Raw genomic sequence first — 27,577 nt, forward strand, 5'->3', positions numbered from 1 at the left:
ATAACTTATTGCCCCCATCGATAATATTGTATCGATAAACAAACTATTTCAATATCCGACGTTACTTTTGTGTGAGCCGTCTAATTGTAGATTATAATTATTGCTGTAGAGCAATTATATATTATATATTTTGACGATTTATCGGATGGACGAATCAATATTATTTCTTTCAATTCAATTATATTCTTTAAAGCATTTCCTTAATTAAGATGGCAAATTAGAACGTCTGTATTGAAATGCAATAGCTCTTGTTTTTTTATAAATACTCTAAATATACGAATGTATACGATTCTTTTCTCATTGACGAGAAACGGAAAGTTGATGCCTCCTTTAATTTAGCTACTTCTTGTTGATGGTTTTTAAGGCACCTGTATATATGTATGGTACGCAATACAATATAAGTATACAAATAATTTGTTACAACTAAGAAAATTATTCGCTATTATTGTAACTTAAAAATCATGAACTCACTTGTGTATTGATTCCTATGTATATAAATTCGAATTATTAGCTTAAGATTTCAGACATATGATATAACAGAAGTACAACTAAGATATTATTTCTAGCTGAGACAGCATTACTAAAATATAATTAAAATGCATTTGTAAAAATAAATTATGTGTATAATTATATATATACTTGAGATTAGGTATTCCTCAAAAAAATTCAGAAAGTAATAAAATACGTGTAGCAAAAGCAGTTAAACAAATAATCATAGTTGGGCAATCATTCATAAATACATCACTGTTGCTTCTAGAAACTCGCGAGAATTCTTATACCTACATGCGTACAATACGATAATAGCCGTTATATTCATATATATACTAGTGAAATTGGCTTTTCATAGAATGAGTAGATATAGTACCGCTTGGTGATTTTTATATGTAAACGATAAAAATACCTTTTGGATATATTGACTAGTTTCTGTCGCTTCCTCTTCCTCGTTTTTTTTCTTACATTTCCCAGCAACTTTTCAGCGCACGATCTAATCCGTACAACGATAATAGAACACAAAAGTGATCCACTTGGTGATTCATCGGCAATAACGTTATTAAATTTATATTACATCTCATTACGGAGTGGTCGACGTTAAAAACGTAGGGTCTACCGCGGCTACCTTCGCGGTAAGAAATGCATGCATACAGAATAACAAGTTTTGCAACTGGGAACACTCCAATTCCTGTTGAAATGTACGCAAAACGTAAATACACATTCCTCTATGCGTATAAGGAAAGCAAGTTGAAAGATTAAATGCAACACTGATCTCTTTAACCTTTGGAGGATGGAAATCTATTTTTAAAATCTTACACCTTTTCCTTAAGATTTATTATTGATCATTTCATTATACTTCTTGCCTCAAAATATAACACCGTTTCAGTGCCACTATGCTGGCTTTCCTGTAAAGATTAATCTATTTTTGCCCACAAATTTGAAAGCGTAATCTCTCGATCAAAAAATTTAATATTTAATCTTTCTTTTTTTTTAAGAGACAAATGAGTTGGACTACCCATGTTGCAATGAATCTTTCAGTTTCACTAAAAAATTGTATTTACCTTCGTTTCGATAGTAATGCTGTCTGGCTCTTGGAAATGCAATTTAAGTCTACTTTTACCGTCGTCGCTGGACCCTCTCAATTGAGAAAATTTGTAACGCCACGCGATCTCGCCAATTCCTTCGTACGACAACGTAAAACCTTGAGTCCATTCTAATGTTAGACCGGCACTTCTGCTGTTGAAAGTTACCGGGAATGTTTTACTCTGTAACAAGAAAAGAAAGTAGACGTGAGAGAAGAATAATAACGATAAAAATACTTTGGAAAAATCACCACGCGTGTCATGACAGACCTTTAAATGTGTAACAGCTGAACATATGGCGGTGTGCCACGCCGCCTCGACCCGCAAAAGTTCTTGCCTGGTCTCAACACTCAAGTAACGCGGTGGTTTTCCCGGACTCTGCGCTAAAAAGCAATGCTGCCGCTCATCCACATTCTCCGATTCGCGCATGACGCGGAACATTGTCTGGTATACTTTGAAAGTCAACGCACAACGTGACCAATCACCTATATTGCACTGGAAACAACAACAAGAACGATTTATTTAATTCCATTCATCATAATATTAATAAATCGACAACTTTTTAAAAGTTTAAAGTAATTAAAATAAAAGAAACTGACACATACAGGAGGTGTTTCGAACAGCAGTAGATCCGGTCCCTTTAGAGCCAAGAATCTTGGTCTGTAACTCTGCCACGGCTGATTACTATTGCTCACTGCTTCGTTCACCCAGCCCATGTACTCTATGCGTTCGCCAACTCCAAAATTACGATTATATAATTTCATCTGGAATTGAATTCAAGCTCAGCATCAAACAGTTGATTATCATGACAACTTGAAGTATTATATGCAAAAAATATTACGACAATATTACATTCCTATTATTTGCATCACCTGTAAATGTGTCAATCCTGTAATGTTATCAGTTATATATTTTAACCATTGACTAAGAATAGCGCTATCATCGCAATGTATCACTCCTGTACGTGCTCCATTAAGTCCTCTAACTTCGAACGCGTTTCTCCTTAGTTTATCAGTGCCGAATATGTATCTCGTCACATATGCCATCATTAATGGAACTGGAAAAGTGTGTTATATTAATTATTATATACTACAAAGAAGAACTTCTATTTTCATATTTCTCATATGAATTGTGACTGCTTCATATTCTTACAATTAATCTTAAATTAAATCTTGTGTTCAGAATAATATAAATCGCTCGAATATCTTAGAGACGGAGAAAATATTAATAAATTATATTTGAATAATTCGATCGATGCGATTAATCAAATATTTCTTCATCCTAGATCTCGGATCGATTTCTAGCATCGTAAATACATTAATTGTGCGGCAACTTTGTAGTAAGGGCCAAAGTTTTGCATATATGACACTCAATATAGGACATAAAGATACAAAAAGAAGAATTTGATAAAAAGGAAGATTTTAAATCTTTTAATGTCTGTCATACATAGCTACCTGTAATTACGTCCACCCATCTTTTATATTGCATCGAACTGGAAGATGCATTGGAACTTTGACGGCTATGGCTACATCTGGGACTACCCCCTTGTCTGTTAGGCGATATCCATCCGTCTTCCGCCGTACCATTGGCAACATTATCCAGTTTTTCTTCCTTCTCTGTTGATAAGATTAAAATATCAAAAGGATACACGAACTGATCTCATTGTCATATGTTATTTTTTACGATAATATATAATGTATAATACAGTACCGTTCTTTTGTAGAAATGGTTTGGCCGCTCGATAATGCTTGACCGTTAGAACTACTATATCACCGGCATTCCTCAAAATATTGACAGCGTCGTCATGGTTGCACGCTGTTATATATTCCCCATTCACTAAAAAATCATTCAACACGAATTACATAATCTAATAAACATTTTTCTATTGTTTATAACATTGTTATAAACAAAGAATCGTATATGATAGATCCTGATTGTTGCGAATATTATATGGCATAAAATCGAAGTCAACTTTAGTTTCAATAAGTACGGGCATTGGCAGAAGCAAAAGTTGAAATCGATACTCATTAACTGTACATGGTGCCGTTCAACTATCGTGAAACTGTCAACTGTCGCGTAACTGTAATCGGTACAAATAATAAGGAACAAGTATTAGCAGTAGATATTACAACATTTTATAGATAAGAACAATTTAAGTATTACATACAGAAAGCAAAACAAAATATACTACAACAACAACGCAAAATCTTACGCTTATATTGTTAAATATTTTATTATTATTTGAATGAAAAAATAATTCTTTAGGTAATATGCAAATAATATATAAAATAAAATAATATATAGAACGTAAAATGATCTCACACTGATGATAAGTTTGACAACCTGTATATTGACATGAAAATTATTTGTCGTTAATACCTTTAATAATTGCGTCTCCAACAAAAAGCTGGCCGCATTGATCGGCGGCCTGACTCTTATAAATTCTCGATATGAGTACTGGTAGCTTATGTTCCGCTCCACCTTTTATACTCAGCCCCAAGCCACCGACCTTTTGCCTGGTGATTTGCACCATGCGCTCCTTAGCATCCAAAGGTGGCTTATTGTGATTCGCTGCCTGCTAAAATGTATTCTTGTCTTTGACACGTTTTATAACGTTCGTGATCGATAAAGCACCGGTGGGAGACGATTGAACATCATTCATTCGGGAAATAGATGATAACACGATTATCGAAAGGCACTCTACCTCGAGATCCTCCCGTTGAAGCTTCAATACCTCCATAGACAAGTGCAAACGCATCGGCACGGGTTTGCTCTTTCCATCGCTGACCGTCACCATCCCCGTCCGTACCTATCGATAATAAAATCAAATTGACAAAAGCTATCTGTCGTGAAATTGCCACTTTATTCTTTAGAAATGTTTGAGATAAAAATTCACGCTTATACCTAAAAGAATTTTGAAGATATCGTTCCCTATAGTTTACTTTAAAAGTGAGATATACATTTTACAATTATAAGAGTATAAATATTATTCTATCAATCACCAAAATTATCATTGAATTAACTTCTCTAAAAATTATCATAATTGTCGTAATTGAATTCATGCGCACTATATGAGTAATTCATACCAAATATTTTTTTCAGAATTTTAACTATTCTTTCAACATATACATTATTATCTACATCAGATCTTAGATGATGTTGATAGAATTAATCACATTTCAATAAATAATATCTTAAATTTGATATATATATATGGTACAAGATTTGAAGGAGTTAAGAAACTTAATTTTTCCCCTTTAAGAAATTTAATTTTGTGTCACCTTTGAAGGGAGTGATATGAATTGTCTATGTATATACAATAGAAATGTCCATTATTTATATTAACTTTATTCATACAGCAGAAATGTCCAAATTATATCATAGGAAAAGCCAAAAGATATCGAAACTTCTAAGCTATCCGTTTAATATATTCGGGATATTTCTGATGTGTAAATATCAAATATCTATTGTTCTCAGTCATGGTTTGTCTGTCGTGACAATTATATATTTTCAATTTTGTCTTATTTTTTCTCATACACATTTTTATTTCTGCAGTTTGACTAATTTATTTCTATATTGACCGTGATATTGTTATTACACTCTGTGTTATATATATATATATATATATATATATATATAAGTACATTTATTTTGAGACAAGCACTTTATCATCATCACGAGATACATTATTGTTTGGCTAGTTCGGTGAGTTTTTTATCGGGGAGGCGTCTTTTGCGTGCGTTTGAATAAATTATTTAATTAATTTATAAATTTGTTTTTTACTAGAACATCGGGAAATTTCCTTACAATCGATCATCTATCCATTTGCAAACAATTTCCGTTTCTCTGTAAAACGTTCATGTAGGTTCTGATGCTTGTTATATTGTTATCCATCACCATTACTGCGTTTCATAGTATTTAACATCGTTGAATTGTCGAATATTTGAAGATGGCTCAGGAGCCGAAACATGTAATATGTTTATTAGACAATTATAGATTATAACATATTTTATGCCTTGACTTTCAATATTGTATTTCAATATTTGAAATTGACTCTTATGTGCCTTTTATTATTTTTTATTGTTATGTAAATATCAAAATTGTGACCACGGTCATTAATTAACTTATCCATCTTTCAACAAATTATAATTTGTTGAAAGATGGATAGTTAACTCTAATTGTATGTATAAAGGCAAGCTTATGACAATTTCATAGAGATATCCAATATTGTGACAATTTTTATATTTAAAAATAATACGATACAATCTTCCATATATTAACTCAACAAAGCTGCAGTTTGCATTTGCAACAGAAAATTGAAGTAGGAAAAGCAAGACTCGAGGGATTGCAAAGAAAGGGAATAAAAGTTATCTTAGAGTTCTCAGAAATGATGCACTCGATGCGGAAGTAGCTCAAGATTAAAGGGAGAGACGCTGTTGTGTTACATTGTGTTACAGATAACTAATGAGCTCCGACAATATTGATTGATTTAACCGTGCAATGTCATTGCATGGCTGGGCATGCATTTATACATGAGAAAATATCTTGATAAATTCTTAATGGAATATCTGTATTCATTGGGCAACGATCGGCCCTAATTAGTTCAAACAGCATTATCGTTATTACGTTATTTCCTATTTGCTGCCCGGTGCACCGATACAATTTACTCCCACACTACAGTTAACCCGCAAGACCGCAATAGATCGGTTTAAATTAATTCATATTTGTCAATTTGCTATGCGACTCGACAGCAACCGCGTCCCAGCCTTGTGATTTGCAAATATCCACAAGAACAGTTTCCTCCTCCGTGTAACGACAACTCATGCCTTTGTTCAATTAATCGATTTTTCCTTTTCTCAATACGCGAACGAAGGCTCTCTAAATTATTCGTCTGCAAATCCAATTCCGGTTATACTCTTTTCCCCGACGATGACAGCTATAAGTGATCTAAGGAAGAATAGCTAAATGATTAAGGAAGCTAACGTCCGCGGGCGTATCGTAACTTGACAGAATTTCAGCGAGCTATTCATATTTTACGAATTCTTTGATCAATCCGGGATTATTCGATCGAATTGTTCCCGGAAAATATTGACGAAAGGATAGTTTCGTCGCGGACATTGCCAATTTTTTTTCTTTTACAGAGGACAGGTAGAATAATTATTATTCATTAATCGACGTTGCATTTTTAGATAAAAATTAGAATGCAAAGAAAACAGGGTATACACAAAATATATGTTGGACGAATTCATTTCACGGAAATTTAATATACCATGCACACATGAAAAACTGATTATAAAAGGTATTAACGAAAAGAGAGAGAGAGAGAGAGAGAGAGAGAGAGAGAGAGAGAGAGAGAGAGAAAGATAGCTAAATCTATGCTTTCATATTACGGCGAATAGAATTGATTTTGCTTGTGTCAAAGAAAATTGTACTAGATTGGGTCCTCAAATGTTCCGAAGAGACGCTAAATTTGTCGATTGGGCATTGCATGTATATTAAGTGACAATCGGAAACGATGGTCGATAAACGAGAGAGAGATTTTCAGCCCGTTAAATCGGCAAAACGGGACACGGCGGATCTATTTTAATGCAATTATATATGCTATATTTTTAGTAAACGAGTTCGCAGCGTTATTCGTCATTTATCATCGTTAACAATTTGTCCGTTCCAATTAATCCGACACTAATTAATTATTATCGGAACGCTGAAGCGTCGAGGCTCTATAGAATTACGTAAAAACAAATAATTTCTCCAAACAAAAACAAATTCTCATGAAATCCGCGGAATATATGTTAATATAAGCTCTAATACAAACTCTATATATATTCATAACTGTATTTATACAATCTTACACTTTTGTAGCAAACACTTGCATATATGTTACTCTCTCTATATCTTACACAGAAAGAACGGTTTTGCCTAAAGTATTTAAAAAGTTTACTAAATGTAGATGTAAAAATAATTTGATTGGATTATCAAAATAATTATATAGAACGTTTAAATTGGTTGCTATAGTGAGAGAAAAATATTTGGTATTTGTGACCATAATTAAATGTTATAATTTAATGATGGCTATATAATCGTCAGTAATAACTATATGTAAATTCAGTCAAATATATAATTAGAAACAAAGAATAACTATAATTATAGTTAAATTATAATATATAAATGCAACTATATTTGTTATGATATGCAGTATTGGTTGCCGACTACTCGTATGAATATATATTTGTTAATAGAACTGTATATATGTATATATATATATATATATGTATATAGTTATTATATATTATTATAATTAAAATACTATTATTAGCATCACAGTAGTAATAATCATAATTATAATAACCTGTAATTATAATTACAAATAGCAAAATCTTTCTCTTAGTGTCAAATGTTAAAATTTTTTACAGCATTGTTTATTATATTTAAATTTCTTATATCTAATTATTTTGATAATTTAATAAAATTATTCTCCAATCTGTATCTAACTAAATTTTTAAATACTTCAACAAAATTGTTCTTTTATTTATAAGGCACGTTTTAATAATAGCTGAATATATATCATCATCAATTCTTTTTTAAACCTTATTGCAATGTTCTCTCGTTGTGAATTATACGCCATGTAATTGCATGCATTAATTTTGCATTTTATTTGCGAAAAATTAATGGCGAAGCAAAAGTTCGATTTCAATCTCGACAGAAGTTACACATTTTCCGTTGCGTGCATTTTCCTGTGAATTCACATCATGCTGAGTATTATCGGGTTTTGCGTTACTCTCGTTATGACAGGCTTTCCTGTAATAACCGAAAATGCGCAGCGCAAAATTGATCGACGTTCGTGCCATTCGTATTCCTTCCTTTTTCATAGGGTATCATGAACATGAAACGCTCGTTATAGGATGCACAGAATACAGAAGTTTGCTACAACGTGACAAACTATTATCGCTCTTATAGAAAACCGTTCATGGGTGACAAAATCGCAATGCTTCCAAAGAGGTAAAAACAAAACTCCGCTATGTTACCTTCATCTTTGAATGTACCAATTTATAACTCAGAAGTACGATACAACATTACTCCGTTATTAACGTAAAAGTGATTAAGCGTTGCTCGTACCGGCGGCACGAAGATATCGATCTCTTTCCATGGAGTCGTGTTGGACGGCAGACACCGAACTGCCAATTTGCGGTATGCGGGAGCGTTTATCAAAGCGAACGATAAGGCTCGCTTCTGCGAAGACATCAATTAAACGCTATATTCGGGGTTTTCCAGGCCATAAACTCCAGCGTGTAGAATCCAGCGGTATTAAAACGTCCGGAGAGCCAATTTCGACGCATAGGGGCCAATTCCCGCACGAACGTTCGTTAAAGTTAGCAAAGATTTAAGCCGATTTCTCCCGATTTTCTCTTCAGTTATGCATTCATATACATTTAAAGTCTATTCTTTGTAGAAGAACTAATATATACTCGTTGTACTCAAAATAAAATGAATATATAATATCTGAAGTTTTGGTGTAAAAGAAAGAAAGAAAATTTTAATACAATCCAGTGAACACAGTTAAAAACTTTATATTCATGTTAAAATCGGCTTATTAAAATTTATGTTGAATTTTTCGAATATCCGAATATTAATTTAACATAACGTGATTACGTGACTAAAACATTTGGTATTACAATAATATTCAACATATATATATTTCCAAGTGTTAAAATAACAAAATTAATATAAGTATATAAACAATTAACATAAAAATTTTAAAACGTAAATTCTAAGATAAATAAATAAAATGTGTTAATTTAACATATTATATTATAAATGTTAATTTTAATTAAAGAAGTATGCTTACACAATTTGTGCTTACAAACTGTGTCAGTATTAAATTTTTTATGTTAATTTTTTACATAATATTTATGTTACTTCCTAGTATATTCATTTTATGTTAAATTAACACAAAAATTTGAGTTTACCATTGATACGTAAAATGCGTCAAATTTAACATAAATTTTCCAACTACAAGAACAAAGAATTCTTAGAAATAGTGATGTAGAAACTTAAACTTTAGTTTTATCTTTAACCCACGTTTATGGGAATGGGCCACGGATCGATTCTACCAATATTGGTCGGCGTCGATTCTAGTCTATTGGTATATCTATATCGTATAGTTACTACAATTTAGAAGGAAATTGATGAAACTACGATTGATTCCGCATAAAAGACCGTAGAAGGGAGACACGACGAGAGCTCCCTCACTATTTTCCAGCGAACCATCTGTCCTTCACGGAAGATTAACAACGTTAATGTCGTGCGATCGGAAAACATTTCGTGCACCTGTAGCGCCGGGAATTTCATGGGGATGACATCGGAACGTGCCTACGACGGGAGCGATTAGCGAGATGCGTCAAACCGACGACAACTGACGAGATAATACTGGTCCATCAAATTTCCACAAGTTTAAAGTACAACAGTCTCGGTTGCCCGCGTCATCTTATCCGATTAATGTTGAAAAATACAATTAAATGTTAAAATCCATTTATTCATTTGCATTTCGAATTACGAAAGTTCCGGTTTTACGCGCATATAGCAGCAAAATAACAGTTAACTTATGTAATGAAGAAGAATTCGTTTTTAAAAGTTAATCTGTTACGTGCCATCATGCTTCATTTTAAAAGATGAGTCTGCCTTCTCGCAGCGTTCAAATTATCTCGACACAAACGATTGACGGGTTTAAAAATGTCCACCTAATTATAGGAAATTCCAATGACATTACTTCATCATACATACATGTGTATCTGCGCCAGGAGAACGACGATAATGAGACCGTTGCAAGTTACGTGCAACGCGAACCGGCTAAATTGCACCACGGTCGTATACACAGCTCTTTTGACCTTTCATCCGCTTTTATCGTATATGCAAAAACACGCAGGCCCTCGTTCGCGTATATAGCATCTAGCGGCAAATGCCACCGTGACTGCGATGTATGTACATTAATGTTGAATGAAAACGTGGATAACGAAACCGAAAACGCTAGGCAGAAACGAGCATAAAACAAAATTAACACTTCTGCAAATAGTACCATATTACGTTTCCATGATCAAATTTAAAACGTAACATGAAAATAGGAAAAATTAATGACGTCATTATCAATACAATCATATTATATTAAAGAAAAATTCATAGAAATCCATATGAATATTTCTGCAAGTAGTGCTATATTAAGTTTTAAATTTCATAAAATTTAAAACGTAACATAAAAATAAGAAAAATAAATGATGTCATTATTAATACAATCATATTATATATTTTCTGGAGCTGATATCATAATCTGTAACACAGTTGTTGCGCAGAAAGGACAGTTTTATTAAAATAAAAATTTCTAGATACATCTGAAAATAATTTTGTTGGACCATCAAACTAATTATGTAGGACGCTGGCTGCTAGAATGATAAAACTTTTTACAACATTGCTCATGCTCGAGTTTCCGACGTAATTATTTAAATGTTTAACAAAATTATTTTCAGATGTGTATTTAACAAATTTTTTAAATACTTCAGTAAAAGTTTTCTCTGTGTGATGCTGGGTCAGCAATCCTCATTTATAAAATAATTTACAAAATACTTAATAATTTAAAAAAACTATAATTAATTTCAAGGAACCAAAACGATACACCTTGTATAAAAAAAAAAAGAATAAATATCAATAACGGATTCGATTGAATGCACTAGTGCCCACTGGTGCATTAAAAACCGTACACTGATTGTATACTGATTTAATCTGAATGTATTGTAGAAGTAAAATGCAAATATTTCGGTTTATAAAATACAAATTTTACCTAACGGCACAATAAAGTGATTGAGGATTTTGCGGTTTAATCCATTTCTATATGTAGATATATGAAACATACATTTTTACGTCAATTTGTGTACGATGGCTTTAATGTACACCAATGGGCACTGAAGTGCATCCAATCGAATTTACTATAAATATATTTTAATAAGAATTTAATAAGAATGAAACGTGCAGATGTGTAATATAAAAATTATATTGTTTCACATCTTGAGAGATTTATAATCGAGTGAGTTCAATAGACCCATCATCAACTCTGGAGATCGAGTTAAAGAAACAATGTTAAATTTAATATCAAGTATTAATATCAAGGGAGCAGAACGTGAAAATAGAAATTAGATAACACCAGTCGGTTTTAACGGGATAGAAGGTTATCGATCGAAGGATTTCAAACCGATCCTTTGGGAGTATAGTTGTCAAGTTAATTCCAAGTCAGAGTTTCGATTCATTTCGCCCCCGAGACACGGAGTGTTCGATACGTCGAATACACGAGGGGGCATCCAGGAATATCCGACCGCACATCTGCGCTGCATAGCGAGAGGCGCTTCCTCGAGACGCTTCCTCGATCGGGATTAATGCACGCGTGCTGCATCCCAAGCATGCGGCTAAGTGCGAATATGAGTGTGGATACATTATTGATCACCGAACATCGGCGGACAACGAGAGAGAGAGAGAGAGAGAGAGAGAGAGAGAGAGGGGGGGGGGGAGAAAGCTGAAGAGACAGAGAATATCGCGACTTAATTCTGGCTCCTCTAATCCTCCAAGTAAGTCCGTACCTTCAGCTTCTGGTCAATCTTCTCCTCGATCGGAGTGCTCATCTTTGTCGCGTTGATTCTCATTATTCTCGCGCGCGATCAGTGAGGTGACTGCACCCTATCCTCGAGGATTCCTTCCGCTGTTTCTGTTGACCTCGACGACGAGGCTCGTAGTGGTCATCGCCGACATCAGAAGGCATCACACAGTTACCGCGACTTCCTAGCGACGGCGAGTCATTCCTCGCGACGGCGACGACGACGGGCCTTCATGGCACACCAATTCTCTTTCCTACACGACAAACAAACCGTACACAATTAGATGTCTTCCATACTGAAGAGGTCACTGAGTTCATAGGGATTGATACCGGCGTGTTTCCGGTCTTAGCGAGCGTGATAATCGTTCCGGAGATTTCCCTCCGTTGTGCCGACTTTTTTGAGATTAGAGTGATTTTCCCGACAGTTCGAACGAACCACGTCGCCGTACGTCCTGGGTAGTAATCATATAACTTTCTTCCTAAAGTGGAAACGTGAAAAGTGAAAATCGTTATCATTGAAGACACAGCAGGTAGGCCTGTTTTTTTTTTATATTCTAGGACTGAATTTCTTGCACGGTTCATCTTTCTTCTTTTTCTTTTCAGAGAACAGTGCAAGTCCTCGAGTATGAAAACAGAAGAGGTTTTTTTATTCGCGGATGTTCTGGAAGCGTCCTTAACGTAGAGACGACGTCTTTGGGATGTCTTAGAACAGCCTTTGAAAGTCTATACTGTATGGGGATAGGATAATGAAGAAACTTTTCACTTTTCATGTTTCTGCTCCAAGGAAAAAGTTACACGATTGCTTCCCTGTTCGCGACAGGAACCGCATCTTTGGTAGCCCACGGCGCCATGCTCTGTAAACCAATCTGGGAATTCGAGATCTCCGAAAGAATCTCGTTTCTTGAGCCTTATGTTCACGATGCTAGAAACCGCTCTAAATAGTCTCGGATGGAGAAGAATTAACAAATTGTATTTGTTAATTCTGAACAGTTGAATCAATTGACAGGTGCGACTAATCAATTCTGTCTCCGTTCGAGATCTCGGAGCGATTTCTACTCATACAGCACAGACTTCCACGAGACGTCCTAAAGATGTTTAAAGATCGTTCCAGAATATCCTTTGGATGAAGTGTACTGTGTAAGGGTGGCATCGTGAACACAACGTTAAAATGAATCGTGAATGACCGGAAAGCGCGACTTTTAGTAGTCATTTTGGAGCCATGACATCATGTTGATGTTTAACGTTAAAATGACTTATGCTCAAGCAGAACTTATTCTCAAGTCGAAATGACGTCAAAATGGTCCCAAAATGATTACTATAGATTTTTTAACGTCATGTCTTTAATGTCAAAATGATATCAGAATGAAGACAAATAATGTCAACCTGTTTGCTAGAAAAAGCTACGCTTTTCGCTTATAGGAAAATTTACATGTTGCTGTATTCGCGACAAGATCCTTATCTTTCGTGAACGCTTTTCGCGCTTCTCTATCTCCTTCTTCGATTGGCAACTTGCCGAGCTCACGATCGAAGGCGAAAAACGGCCAATATAATAGACGAAATATAACTTCCGCAGGATAGCCGCAGAGAAATACAAATGCAAAGTCAATGCACGAGTGTGTAAAACACTCGGCAGGCTTCGTCGAGAACTTATAAAAAATAATTTACGTTCCCCTGCCTCGAGAAGACCCGCTCCGAAGTGCCGGTGCTCCGTCAGGGTCGTTTCTCGCGTGTCCTACTGAACTCACCGGAATCGGGAACGCCGCCGGTTTCGATCCCTCGACCTGTCGCGACCGAACTTGAGACAAGCGCCTCGTCGCTCCGACAACGACGACGACGCGAGCGGAGTCAAATGATTCCGATGTCTGCAGGACAGGGCAAGAGATCGTCGGCTCTGCTCTTGGAACGTTTCACAGTTCTACCTAAGCGACGCGGTCGGCTGAGTCTGTTCTTGATGGGCGAAAAGCGAGCGTGCGATCTGGAGTTCCTGAAGAAGACGAGACACGACGTGACGCGACGGGGTGCCTCCGGAGAGCACAGCGGGCATCAACGAGCCAGAATAGGTAATTACGGATGCAAGTGTCGAACAGTGTCGACCGGCGCATACACGTATCGCGCGGACTGGCTGGCTGACCGAAAGTCCGCGGTGCGCATCGATTTACTCGGGGCACCGCGCATAAGCGGCGCTCGCACTGGCGGATCCAAGGGGGAGTCATGGGAGCCATGAGTTAATTGAGGCTGGAGAATTTTCTTTTTTAAAAATTTTCTAACAAAATATTGTAGGTACTTATATACTTTTAACATTTCATCAATGCTTAATCACAATTGTGATATTCCAAGATATTTTTTTATTTTAGGAGAAACTCCTAAATATAAAAAATATAGATTTCTATTTATATATTCCAAAAAGTAGACGTGGAGATTGATAAGGAAGCAGTGTTAAATAGGTTTGTCACGAAGTAAATTAGATATTTTACTATACAATGTTATATTATTGTTCTTTTTGTTTATATAATTTGAGAATAAAACGTTTCATGAATTATACATTTACATGGTACTTTTTCAATACATAATATCCCAGTAGTAATTTAAATATTTTATATTTTACATTTGACCTGAAACAACCTTCGGTTGGTAGCAGTCGGGAGTAAAAAATTTTGCTTACGGTGCGTCAATGCCCCTCCTTGACAAATTTCTGGAGCCGCCCCTGGGCGCTCACTCAGGCGCGGATCATGCGAGGAATCGCGACCCCCCGTAGCTCCACTACTTCAGTGGCGGATTTAAACGGAGGCCCTAGGAACTAGGGGGATACTATCTTTTTAGTAACCAAAATCAAAGTTAATTTTGTATTTGAAGTGTATAATACTTGGGGGCATAAAAATAAAATCTTGACGCTTTGGTGAAAAAGTGATATTTTTTGACGATAGCCAGAGCTGGACGTGTATTTGAAATACTTTATTATTTAAAACACAGCTTTGCAATACAAGTGTATTTTATATTTTGTACTTAAGCAATGCACACATATCGAAGTATTACATATTGTATATTTAAAATTGAAAAATAAAAGATTTATGTATTTCGTAATATAAATAGTAAGATTAATTGTCGATTTTAATATTTTAAATACAAAATACGATGCAAAATATTTATATATTATCATAAAATATGAAATACAAAAAATTTTCATGCGCTGAAATATAAAACACAAGATATAATTGTCTTACAAATACTGCCTTTCTTCATGCCCTGACGGTAATTAACATTTTTTATTATTGTTAATTCGTCTAAAAGGGACGCCAAAAAGTATAGGGCCTAGGGTGCAAAAATGTGTAAATCCGTCACTGCGCTGCCCCCCAAGGGTCCAGACCGCGCGCGCAGGAGGATATTTCGAGACAATTAAATTCCGCGAGATAACTTGGTTTTTAATTACGAACACGTTTTATTATGTATGGCCTTCTGTACAATGCTCCGATTAGCATATCTTGGGATGTGTAACTTCTACACCTAAAACATGGAGCCTCCGATTTTAGATAGGAATTAAATTCATGAAGGCGACTTTAATCAAACTCCCGACTAACTTAATCGACGATTAATTTATCGAGTAATGTCCTGTATTATTTCGTTAACGTTAATAAAATTATTATAACGTTCGTTTAATACATGAAATAGTGGATTAATCGGATGATGAATTATATAGTTAGAAATTTTGCCTCAAGCGATTCTGTCGGTTGAATCAATCATCGATGGAGGTTTTCGATTTAAATTATTCTGAGAAGAAAAAAAGGTTCAAAATTATTCATAATCCGATCTTTAATTTAAAATCTTAACTCTAATTTTAGATTAAAAATCTATCAGTTCAAAATCGAATAATGCTCTGTTTCAAAATTATACTAATCTTTAATATAATCTTGAATATAAGATTATATTACGAATGCTGTTCTGAGTGTTCTGAAGAGACCAGAGGTCTGTTTTTTATAGCTAAATCGGTATACACTTATGAAACTTAAAGTGAAATAGATATATTTAATATTTGATAAAAACAAGAAAAATCCATGCAGAACAAATCAGGAGACACGGTAGAGTTAAGATAAGTCACGATAACGTTAAATAACAATAAAATTAATGATTTGATAATAATTTTGAAGTCATTTTGATATAATTTTGACATTATGCTGATTTGTCCTATTTGGGAAGTTCTATTATAGTATTAAAAATAAAAAAAGACTTGAAGTCGGGTCTTTAACAAGCCCTGACTGAAGTCCCAGCAGTATGTTATGATGGAAAAGTTAAACATACGTGGGCGTATCAATAGGCTAATGTCCCACAAGTTCAACATTGTAGAAAAAAAAATAAACAAGGCAAAACGAAAGCTTTTACTTGTATAATCTACTCAATGTGTCTGTATGTGTCCACCATTGTTCCCAACAAAGTTAAATTTTATCCAGTTAAGGAATTCTTTCAAAATGTTCAAAAATCTAATCAATAATGTCCTGAGTTGAACTTATAGATCGCTCTGTATAGAATACAACACTGTAACCCTGTATAGAATACAATAAATACAACACTATAACCAATACCAAAATTATATTGTCCTTAGTATTAATTTGACATTTGCACACGTTTTGTATACAATATATTAACATCTAATATACACTCAATATCTATTTCTACTTCCTATAAATCGATTCATTAAATGATACAATTTATTTATTGTTTCACTTATTATATCTCATTGATTGAATTGTACCTACATTTTAAATGTCTCCACACATATATTTCAAAATAAAAGTATCATCGCTATACATATAATACAAAATCAATGTATAAAAGAATAGTATTATATTTAAATAATAAAATTATATGTACATAATATGTATAATGAATTATATGTACATATATATTTCTCTTTGATTTTCGTCTTTACATCATTATGTATAAGATATCCGGAATTTAAATGTCAAAACTTCGGGAGTGTGTAAGGCAATTAAGGGATTGATAAATTAAGAAAAAAAGTCTGTAGAAATATATTCGTTTTTGCTTCATTTTGAAAAAAATCACGCAAAATACAAAACTAAAAAAAACGAGTATATCTCCACGAGACTTTTTCTTAATTTATCGATCCTCTATACGTTCTCGAAGTTTTAACATTTAAATTTCGAATATCCTGTATAAGAAAAAGTCTTTGACATATTTTTACATAATGTAATATCACATATAAATAATTTATAGTAATATCAAACATTTTTTCTTATCTTTTTTAATTATTTCAAATCATTTTATGACAAGATATTGTATCACGTATTATTATAAATCGTGACATTTGATTGCAAAATACGTTAGCAGGTGTATTCTGAATTTTAAAAAACTTCCAAAAGTATTTCAGTATAATATAAATATATATAATTTATGTAATAAACATAAATAATTAAAAAATAGAATTAATTAGCTCATGATAACTAAAGACAAATTGCATATCTAAATTTATTCATTTAATATTTTTCTTTGCCTCCTTAATGGCACATGTTTGAAGAGTTAATATATTCATGTACATAAACTTTTAAATATATCCATAAAGGCGGAATAGCAAATTATTAAAGATCTTTATAAAATTTTAATTATACCTATCTACATAAACTGTACAAACAATAAAAAAAATTTAATAATGTATTGTTTCAAATTTATTCTTGATTACCCTTATTTATTAAAAAAAAGAACAAGTCATCAGCTGACGTTATTCACAAATATTCATTAAAACGTTATGCAAAGTTTCTATACATTCATAATAGATTCCTTTTTGCATATATTCTTGCATAATTCTAGTAGAAAGGATGTGCGATTGTAATACACACATGTACATACATTCAGCATGTCTCTTTAAAAACAAAGGTATAATTTCCTATTATCACTCAAAATAGCTAATGTATAGCAGGGTGTGAAATGTATATCTTCTATAAATAAATTTAAAAATCGTCACAGTTGTCTCCTACTAAACAATCTAGAAAATAATTTTCTTTAAGAAGTCGTATGATGCATTAATCACTCCCCAACTAATAAAGGACCTCATGTAGTTCAAGTGCACACCCTTGTAAAAAGAAGTCAAACTTTGATTCCTGGAAACGTACACCTCGCGAGTCACAGCCATAAATCTCTCATAGTCGCCACCTATCTTCGACTGCATGTGTATCTTGATTACATTCATTGGATAAAACACCGTACTGGTGAAGCCTCCGATCAGGGCGCCACTGACAAAGTTTGTCAGCAACGACTCCTTCTCGCCCAGCAGTACCTTTGATTGATCCCGCAGAGTGAAAAACATCAAATTGGATAAGCCGTTTCTGTATATGATAGGAACCACACCGCGATAAAGCTCAGTTATTCCATGATTTGACAACAGATACCTGAATGCGTGGGAAGTATTTTTGAACTTTTCGTGGTATCGCCAATCCTGTAGCAATGTTTGTATTCTTTCAAACGGCATAAGGAGAGCTTCCATTGTACCAGCTATATTCGCTGCTAATATTTTAGACAGCACATCGTTTCCAGTTAACAGACAGAGCCTCAGCTTGCATCCTTCGTATATGCTGAACATCAGACTGAGGGACAGAGTTTTTTGGCATAGAGGCGGTAAAATTCCACGATACAGCAAATGTATTCCCTCTCGTGACATCTGCCCAACCGCAGTACCCACAGGTACTCCTTCCAAAATCTGTATATTATAACACAAATCATGTTTATTTTAATATTTAAAAATTGTATTTGTTAATCTCACAAGATAGAATATTAGGTTCACTCTTTTGTAGCTGAGTTAAAAGAGTTCTTCGTATTTAAAATGAAATAGATACTTTTATATTTGGCAAAAATAAGAAGGAAAGTTCAGTCCAATGTAACAATAAACAAAAAACCTAATGATAATCCATAAGGTTAATTCTACAATGTACTTTTTGTTTCCTGTTTCTTATTGTTTATCTCTTGCTTTTTTGATCAAAAAGCTAAGAGACAAACAGCAAGAAACAGGAAACAAAAAGTACATTGTAGAATTAGCCTTAGACTTTATCATAGATTTGTTTTCTGTAGCTGAACTATATACGCTTTTAGAAATGAAATAGATAGGTTTAATATTTGATAAAAGTAGGAAAGAAAGTTTCCATACAGAAATAGAAAAGATCTTTATTTATCATTTATAAGTAAACTTATATAAATAATAAATAAGATCGCAATTATATATCTTTATGATATTGATTTTTAGATTCTACCGGGGATGTTGTTTACACTATATGAACATACCTGTCTAAATATGATTTTATTAATTGGAAAAGTGACAGAGACGTTGATGACAGCAGCGCCCCAACCGCAAAAAAATTCTTTAACATCACTATCCTTGAGTCTCAGTACTGAATGCAATGAAACCTTTCTCGATGTTATATCATTCATATTAGAATAATTTTTAGGAACAATAGATACATCCGAGAAGAAAAGTCTTCAATTTTTCTAATTCTAAATGTACTTTATCTCCATCTAACGATATTTGTGGATATTGCATTTTGAACTAAGTATTCTCTATCTGAAAAAATAAAAGTATTTAAGTATGCCAAAGGATTTATATATATTCATAATTTTATCAAGTAAAATAAATGAATATTCAGCTTTAAATCTATATCTATAATTCTTTTTCTTATTACTTATATATTATATTCATATTGTATTTTTATCCATATTTCTATGTATCATAAATATGTATTATACCTGTAATTTATTATTTATATATTATACACTTTTACATTAATGTACATAAATTTATATCTATATACAAATATACCAATTTTCATATCTTAATCTAATAAATAATTAACTATTACGCAATGCAAGAAGATTATAGTATAATTCTCGATTGTATTATATAACCTAACCTAATCGTATCACATGTGTTTACGTTTTCCATCTACTTCCAATTATCGTTGCATTTACTTTTCGACATTCAACCCATAGCTATATGGGATATTTACGTTATTCGGAGTTTTAGGTACCGTTCCAACCGTGCTTGAGATTACTCACGGTTTCTCACATCACGATATTATCTCATCTCACTAATATTCTTAAATTCAACTCTTATCTGATGTCTGATATCACTAATTACTTCGTATCATCCATGATATAAGTAGTATCATCTAATATCTGTTTCACCGATCAGCACAGCTGATTAAAGCGGGGAGCACAGACTTTTGCAAACGCATAATATACAGTGCATAAGAGAATCAACCAATCTGAATCCCTCCTTTCCTTCCACTTTACGGAAAAAAAGAACTTTGATTGGCTGATTCTCTTATGCGCTATGCGTTATGCGTTATGCAAAAGCTTGTGTCTGGGCCCTTAATGCCCGTTTCCATCAATGTAGATTAACTCTAGGGCCTCTTTCACCAATGCCGATTAACTTAATCGACGATTAGTCCATTGGAATTGACCAATCGCATTTATCATTTAGTTTTGACGACAGACGCGATTGGTCAATTCCAATGGACTAATCGTCGATTTAAGTTAATCGGCGTTGGTGAAAGAGGCCCTAAAGTTGATCTACATTGGTGGAAATGGGCATAAGTGGAACACAGCCATCATGGGCTAGGTGAGAAGTTGGGTACAAGATGTCGGACAGAAGTAGTGGTGGGGAACAGTGGCGCATCTTTTATTATTACAGCAGACGGTGGTGCGGTGGTGTTAGTGTTCCCAAGTAGTTTGTACTGTTACATCTTAAAGCATAATAATAATTATCTTTCCATTTGTAATCTTTGTTAGTGCAAATAGTCATATTTACAACAATGCTTCGCATCGCCAAGGTTTTTTCATCAACTGTCAAAAATATCAACAAGGCCATTGAAACGCCCTTAGGATTCAACGTCACGTCCAGGTGAAATGTCATTGTTATTCATTTGACTCGAGCAACTTGTTGTCAATTGGAGTACATTTTCAATTAGAAAATCATATTCATTTTTTTAAATAAAAATCTAAATTGCCGATCAAATTTGGATCGTATGCAACGCAATTGTTGTGCACGTAACATGTTATATAGAATAAATAACTTGATTTTTAACTAATTAAGTCGCAATTTACGGCATGTATATGTGTTATATTTAACTTCGATCTCGATTAATTTATAAAAGATTAATTTGTATGTACATCAATTTGCAATTGCGTGTTGATATTTTTAGTTTCAAACGTGTGCGTTTGACGCAGTTTGACGTTGCGTGGACTTTGGACTGTGCTCAGTAAATATGAGACTTGTCAAGCATGTTGCATACGTAAATGCTAGGTATTATGTTCTGTATGTGTTTATGTATATGTATCAACATGCAGTTATTTACATGCTCAATCCGTGTGTTATCGGTGATTCCATCGGGTCCTAAGTTCATAGATTCTGAACATCTAAAAATGGGAGATTGAAATGTGTAGTCCATTCTAGCCAATATATTATAACACAATGGAAAAAGAATCTGGTTACATTAATCGGAATTCTGGTTGGAAATGGACACAAATTAGAATTTTCTAGAATTTATTATAATTTTAATTAAAATAATCAGAAATCTGATTGATATGATCAGAATTTTCTGGTTCGTTTATTTTCAATCAGAATTTTTTCTCAGTGTAGTCGATTCTTGTATTTAAATAATATTAAGGATAATTTTAAAGTGCTATATAATTGAAGATTTTTCTTTGTATTAACATTTTATAGCCATAAGAATAAGAAGAAAAATTAGCATAAAATGGTTATATATATATAATAACAACCGACCTAATCGAAACTCCAACCAAAAATAATATAACATCAATATTTCACACTTAAAAATATAAATGTAATATGCAATTGATGATCTTTGGTTGGTATTGACTGAGGACTGAATACCAACTTAACATTGCATAATGAAAGAAATATCAAATTAAATAAAAAGTACAAGAATCAATATGTGTATAATAATACAGGAAAAAATAAATATCTATTATTTTATCAAAAAAAAAAAAAAAATTGAAAGACGACATTATCTTATAAATAAAGATAATAAGATTGTAATATATTTATTTATAAGATGACTTCACACGATATATAAACAATATCAATATTCTAATAACACTAGTTTACGAGTTTTTAATGCTGAGGTCGAATTTGTTAGAAAAATTCAAATCGATTTTTTGAGACTATTTTATATCATGTTTTAATTGAAAAATATAATATTTCTTCTCAAATAACTTGAATGTGACAAGTAATAAGCATGGTGAACGTTTCCACCAGGATGTGATAATAATTAAGAAATTTTATCAAGAATATTAGGATGAAGATGTGCTAAGTGACTGTTATTAGATTCTAATACTTGAAACTGATCCAAAGTCATAAAAACAAAAATTAAACTCAACTCTTTTGATTTGTTCTCTAATTTTAATAAAATTATATACAGGATGTCTCAGAAATTTCTTCTAATCGCTTTTGTGTAGATAGAACGGACTAAACTGAGTCGAAAAGTTCTCTACCACTTTGCAAGTTTCGCAATGGTTAACAAGATATTAATTTTTAAAGATAGCCGAATATATATTGGTCTTTAATAATTTTTTTCTCAAATGCTATCAACTTTACAAAAAAACTACAAGGGACAAAAATTGTATATCTTCTTCTCATAGAACTGTAAAAATTTTTTCAGAATTTTTTGTTAACTTTTTAGTACTGCATTTTTTTATTGACAACTATTTTTACCAACATAAGAAATACAGTATTCAAAAATTCTGGAAAAATTCTGAAAAAATGTTCAGAACTTTATGAGAAAAAAATAAACAATTTTTATCTCTCGCTACTTTTCTGTAAAGTTGATAGTATTTAAGAAAAACATTATTGAAGACCAATATATATATTCGGCTATTTTTAAAAATTAATATCTCATTAACCATTGCGAAATTTACAAAATGATACAAAACTTTTCAACTCAGTTTAGTCCGCTCTATCTACATAAGAGTGATTGGAAGAAACTTCCGGGACATAATAAGACATCTTTTCCTCGATATACCATATATTAAAAAAGATGTCTTATTATATCGTAAAAATCAGATCTGAAGGAAATATTTTAATGGCAGAGTTGCTTAAGGTCGAAAATTATTCTAGAAACAATTTTCATGTGCTCTCTTGCACAAAATGTAAAATAATATAATATATAATATGTAGAGAGAACATATCTTGACTCTATTATACTTATTATCAAGTAAATTATTTCAATTTTAATTATAGACATTGTTTAATGATTACTGAAATTATACACACACAGATGTTTGGCTACACAAGCGGCAGTAAAGGTCAAGGAAGATAAGCCACGAGAAAATGCCATCATGAAGGAGTCTCAGTCTTTTACCATGAATCTTTTTCGTGGCCAATTGCAGCTGAGCCAAGTATGCCCGTACCCAGAACCTATGACTCAGGAGCAAACTGATACGATAAGAATGCTTATTGATCCCGTGGAAAAGTTCTACGAGGTAACTATTAAAAAGCACAAAAGTTGATGTACAGGGCTAGCTTTTATCAAACATATTTTTTTCTCTTTCAGGAAGTAAATGATGCTGTTAAAAACGATCAAAACGCGTACGTGGATGAGAAAACGGCAGCTGCTCTCTGGGATATGGGAGCGTTCTCTCTGCAAGTTCCCACGGAATTTGGCGGATTGGGATTAACGAATACTCAGTACACGCGAATCGTTGAGATATGCGGTTATCACGATTTGGGTATCGGTATCACACTGGGTGCACATCAGAGTATTGGATTCAAAGTAAAACTTCTCACGATTTTACTTTTTACTCGTTTTTGACGGTTTTTCTAATAGTGCTGATATCCATGATAATGTTATTGCATCTTTTAATATTCTAATTGATTTTTTAATTGATTTGTCAATATTTCCATCAATTGTGTAAGTTTATTTTAATTTTTGCGTCTCAACGATTTCGTTATGATTATTACTGAAGATAACTAAATATGTTAAAATGTCTCATTATATCGTTACTATTTTTTTTATTAAATATAGCATTCCATTTCTTTACTAATTTTATCTCTTATGCTTGTTTATTAATTTTATTTTACTTAATATGTACGAAATAAGTCTTATATTTTTTTGTTATTTTGCAGGGTATACTTTTGTACGGCACACCGGAACAGAAGACCAAGTACCTACCTCAAGTAAGCAACGGCAAATACGCTGCCTTCTGTTTGACGGAACCGACTTCCGGTTCCGACGCCAATTCAATACGTTCACGTGCTATTAAATCCGAGGACGGATCGCACTATGTTCTCAACGGCAACAAGATATGGATTTCAAATGGTGGCATTGCCGATGTCATGACCGTGTTCGCTCAAACGCCTATCACGGATCCGAAAACAGGCGAAACGAAAGACAAAATAACCGCTTTTATTGTGGAGAGAGGATTTGGTGGTGTTACCAGTGGAGCGCCCGAGAAAAAAATGGGCATCAAGTGTAGCAACACGACTTCGCTTTTCTTCGAGGATGTTAAGATCCCACTAGAGAATGTTCTCGGCAAGGAGGGTGAAGGTTTTAAGGTAAAATTAAAAAAAAAAAACTTTCTTCTCGTCTTTATATGTCATAAGTATCGCTAAGTAAATCAACAAATGTGTTTAATATAATCTACTTGTATCTAATACATTGCGGAATACAATATATTATATTTAATAAAAATTTTTAATTCTTTTGCATGAATTATTTACTTGGGTTTGAATGTTATTCGAACTATACGTTCGTTTTATTTGATTATAGGTTGCTATGAACATCCTAAATAATGGTAGATTCGGTATGTCTGCGTGTCTTTCTGGCACCATGCGCTACTGTATCAACAAAGCCGTAAATCATGCAACGCAACGCCTGCAGTTTGGTCGTACATTGGATAATTATGGCACAATACAAGAAAAATTGGGGCGCATGTCTATATTGCACTACGTCACTCAATCCCTTGCGTATATGATTTCTGGTAACATGGATTGCGGAAGCCAAGATTATCATCTGGAAGCCGCTATTTCGAAGGTAATTCTGTTTGAATAACTTGTTTTCGTAACATTCTAATATATCCCTTTTAGATAAATATAATGATGTATATGATAATAATACGGATTTGGTATTTTAATAACGAATCTGGATATAGAGATAATCCGCGAAACGCATAACTTTTGTATAAAAAACACTCCGAACTTATTATTTGTATTTTACACGCTACAAATTCTTTTTCATTGCAGTGTTTCGCATCTGAGTCCGCGTGGTGGGTGTGCAATGAAGCTATTCAAATTTTAGGAGGGATGGGTTTCATGTGTGAGACCGGTCTAGAACGTGTAATGCGCGATTTGCGCATATTCCCAATTTTTGAAGGGACGAACGATATTTTGCGTTTGTTCGTGGCGCTTACTGGTATTCAATATGCTGGAAGTCATTTGAAGGAGCTACAAAAAGCTTTCAAGAATCCATCCGCGAATTTAGGATTGATTGTCGAGGAAGCCGCTAAACGTGCAACTAGAGCAATTGGTTTGAAATCACCGCCTACGTTTGGGGATTTGATACATCCGAAATTGGCGGAAAGCGCCGCTCTTTGTTCGAAGGTGAAAATAATAATTCAAACGTAACCTGGAATTTAATATAAATGAATCTGTATTTAAAAAATTATAATTGCAGAGCGTGGAAAATTTTGGTCAAGTAATTGAGTCTTCTCTTATCAAATACGGACGAGGCATTGTAGACGAACAATTTATCCTCAATAGGATCGCGCAAGCTGCTTTAGATACATATACAATGGCGGTTGTTCTAAGCAGGGCAACTATGTCGTTGAATAAGAATCTACCTAGTGCAGAGCACGAATTATTAATGGCACAAACTTGGTGCATGGAGGTATGGATATATTTATATCATTCTTTATTAAAATCTTAGTAGGATCAACAAGTATTCATTATAATCATTTTTAATTTTCTAAATTAATGAATGAATATACAAGTAGATATCTGTATCTAAGTTGATCTATCATAAAAAATATATTTTTGAGATAATTGATCAGGAATAATTAACTTATTTTCTAAATTATTGCGTTATAAATATTATTTGATTTTGCTATTATATAATGTAAATATACAATTTATTTTTTAATTCCTAAACGCGATTACTTAATGCGTTTTGTTGTTACAGGCGTCAAACCGCGCTGCACATAATCTACAGCAAGTCAGTTCCGCCAAACAATTAGATATCTTTAGTAAATTAAATAAAATTTCGAAGAATATGTGCGATGTCGGTGGGTGCGTACAACTGAATCCATTAGGCTTTTAAGACTCGATCTAAATTTAGTTTATAGTACATGACTTGTGCAGTTTTGAATTTACCCGAGTTTTATCACGTTAGAAATAACAAATCATTTTCCATGTGATGAAAAAAGAGAATTCTTTCTTATATTTCAACTTTGTAATTTATAGAAAAACTTATGAATAATAGTACAAATATAAAGTTACTTTATGATTGACTGTATATATTTTCCGCGGAAACTACGAACGAAATAAGCAATTAACAATGCAAAAATTAAACTTAATAAGGTATAAAACATAAGGTATATTTAAAAGTATATATAGAAAATTATTATATTTTTAATATCTCTTTGTATCTCTTTACACGAAACGGCAACTCCAGATGTATAGCTATACAAATAATGTGATCTATTTGAAGTTTATTTTCTTAGATGCTGTTTATTCATTTTATATATCCATCAGTTTCGTTAAAATAATAAAAATAATTTTAATAAATCACACCATGTTAAGTCGTCTTTTACACAATAAATTAAATGAAAGACTTTAAATGGGAGAAGTGTACCGTTTTACGGTATATACATATATATATTTATATATATCTTATCTTATACATTTAAAAATATTTTAATTTAATATTATATCATAGCTGCTCTCTTTTCCCACTTAAAGAAACTCCTCAGCACGGGATACGTGAAAGAAATGTATTAAACAGGAAGCTATAATCAATTATTAATAACTGATCGCTCGTTTTGTTTCTAATCGTTAAATGCACAATTTAACAATATCACAATTATGCGAATATAAAGATGCACAATTTTTCCATCATACCTTATCAGTTCATAATGACAATGGAAGCACACTGAATGTCCATATATATAGAATTCCATATCTTATTCTTTGTCAAGATGTAATATCCGTACATAAGATTAATGTAATAATGAAATTGATGCGAAGAAACATGAAGCTGCGCGCATTATCCGCATAACATTATCGCATTACTCAAGTTTGAGAATCAAATTACTTTCTCGATTTCTCTCGAAGTCTCGTTTTATTCTTACGAATTCGCTTACT

The 27,577-nt window shown here is 33.1% G+C and overlaps 3 protein-coding genes across 7 annotated transcripts; 1 reads left to right on the plus strand and 2 right to left on the minus strand.

Annotated features, from left to right (window-relative positions):
- Positions 1-692: 692 nt before the first annotated feature.
- Syn2 (Syntrophin-like 2) lies at positions 693-18,650 on the minus strand. 5 transcript variants are annotated; one of them, XM_018548262.1, is made up of 11 exons: positions 18,603-18,650; positions 12,194-12,461; positions 4,279-4,383; positions 3,954-4,152; positions 3,285-3,410; positions 3,029-3,190; positions 2,447-2,631; positions 2,174-2,338; positions 1,845-2,069; positions 1,554-1,757; positions 693-1,180 (listed from the first exon to the last, which is right to left on the minus strand). In XM_018548262.1, the coding sequence occupies exons 2-11, from the start codon at positions 12,254-12,256 to the stop codon at positions 1,073-1,075; spliced, it is 1,542 nt and encodes a 513-aa protein (XP_018403764.1). In that variant the 5' UTR covers positions 12,257-12,461; positions 18,603-18,650; the 3' UTR covers positions 693-1,072. The 5 variants fall into 5 exon arrangements, with proteins under 5 accessions (XP_018403764.1, XP_018403765.1, XP_018403766.1 ...); XM_018548263.1 differs by lacking the exon at positions 18,603-18,650 and adding an exon at positions 13,953-14,014; XM_018548264.1 differs by lacking the exon at positions 18,603-18,650 and having other exon boundaries at positions 3,954-4,149; positions 12,194-12,256.
- On the minus strand, positions 18,189-19,736 carry LOC108780518 (solute carrier family 25 member 51). Its single transcript, XM_018548267.1, has 2 exons — positions 19,489-19,736; positions 18,189-18,910 (listed from the first exon to the last, which is right to left on the minus strand). The coding sequence occupies exons 1-2, from the start codon at positions 19,633-19,635 to the stop codon at positions 18,200-18,202; spliced, it is 858 nt and encodes a 285-aa protein (XP_018403769.1). The 5' UTR covers positions 19,636-19,736; the 3' UTR covers positions 18,189-18,199.
- A 1,278-nt stretch (positions 19,737-21,014) lies between these two features.
- Acadvl (Acyl-CoA dehydrogenase very long chain) lies at positions 21,015-26,693 on the plus strand. The gene is made up of 8 exons (XM_018548268.1): positions 21,015-21,103; positions 23,499-23,703; positions 23,775-23,993; positions 24,347-24,775; positions 24,990-25,253; positions 25,463-25,819; positions 25,893-26,105; positions 26,397-26,693. The coding sequence occupies exons 1-8, from the start codon at positions 21,015-21,017 to the stop codon at positions 26,532-26,534; spliced, it is 1,914 nt and encodes a 637-aa protein (XP_018403770.1). The 3' UTR covers positions 26,535-26,693.
- Positions 26,694-27,577: the final 884 nt, after the last annotated feature.

The sequence above is a fragment of the Cyphomyrmex costatus genome, unplaced genomic scaffold, assembly GCF_001594065.2.
Source record: "Cyphomyrmex costatus isolate MS0001 unplaced genomic scaffold, Ccosl1.0 scaffold702, whole genome shotgun sequence".
NCBI classification, from domain to species: domain Eukaryota; kingdom Metazoa; phylum Arthropoda; class Insecta; order Hymenoptera; family Formicidae; genus Cyphomyrmex; species Cyphomyrmex costatus.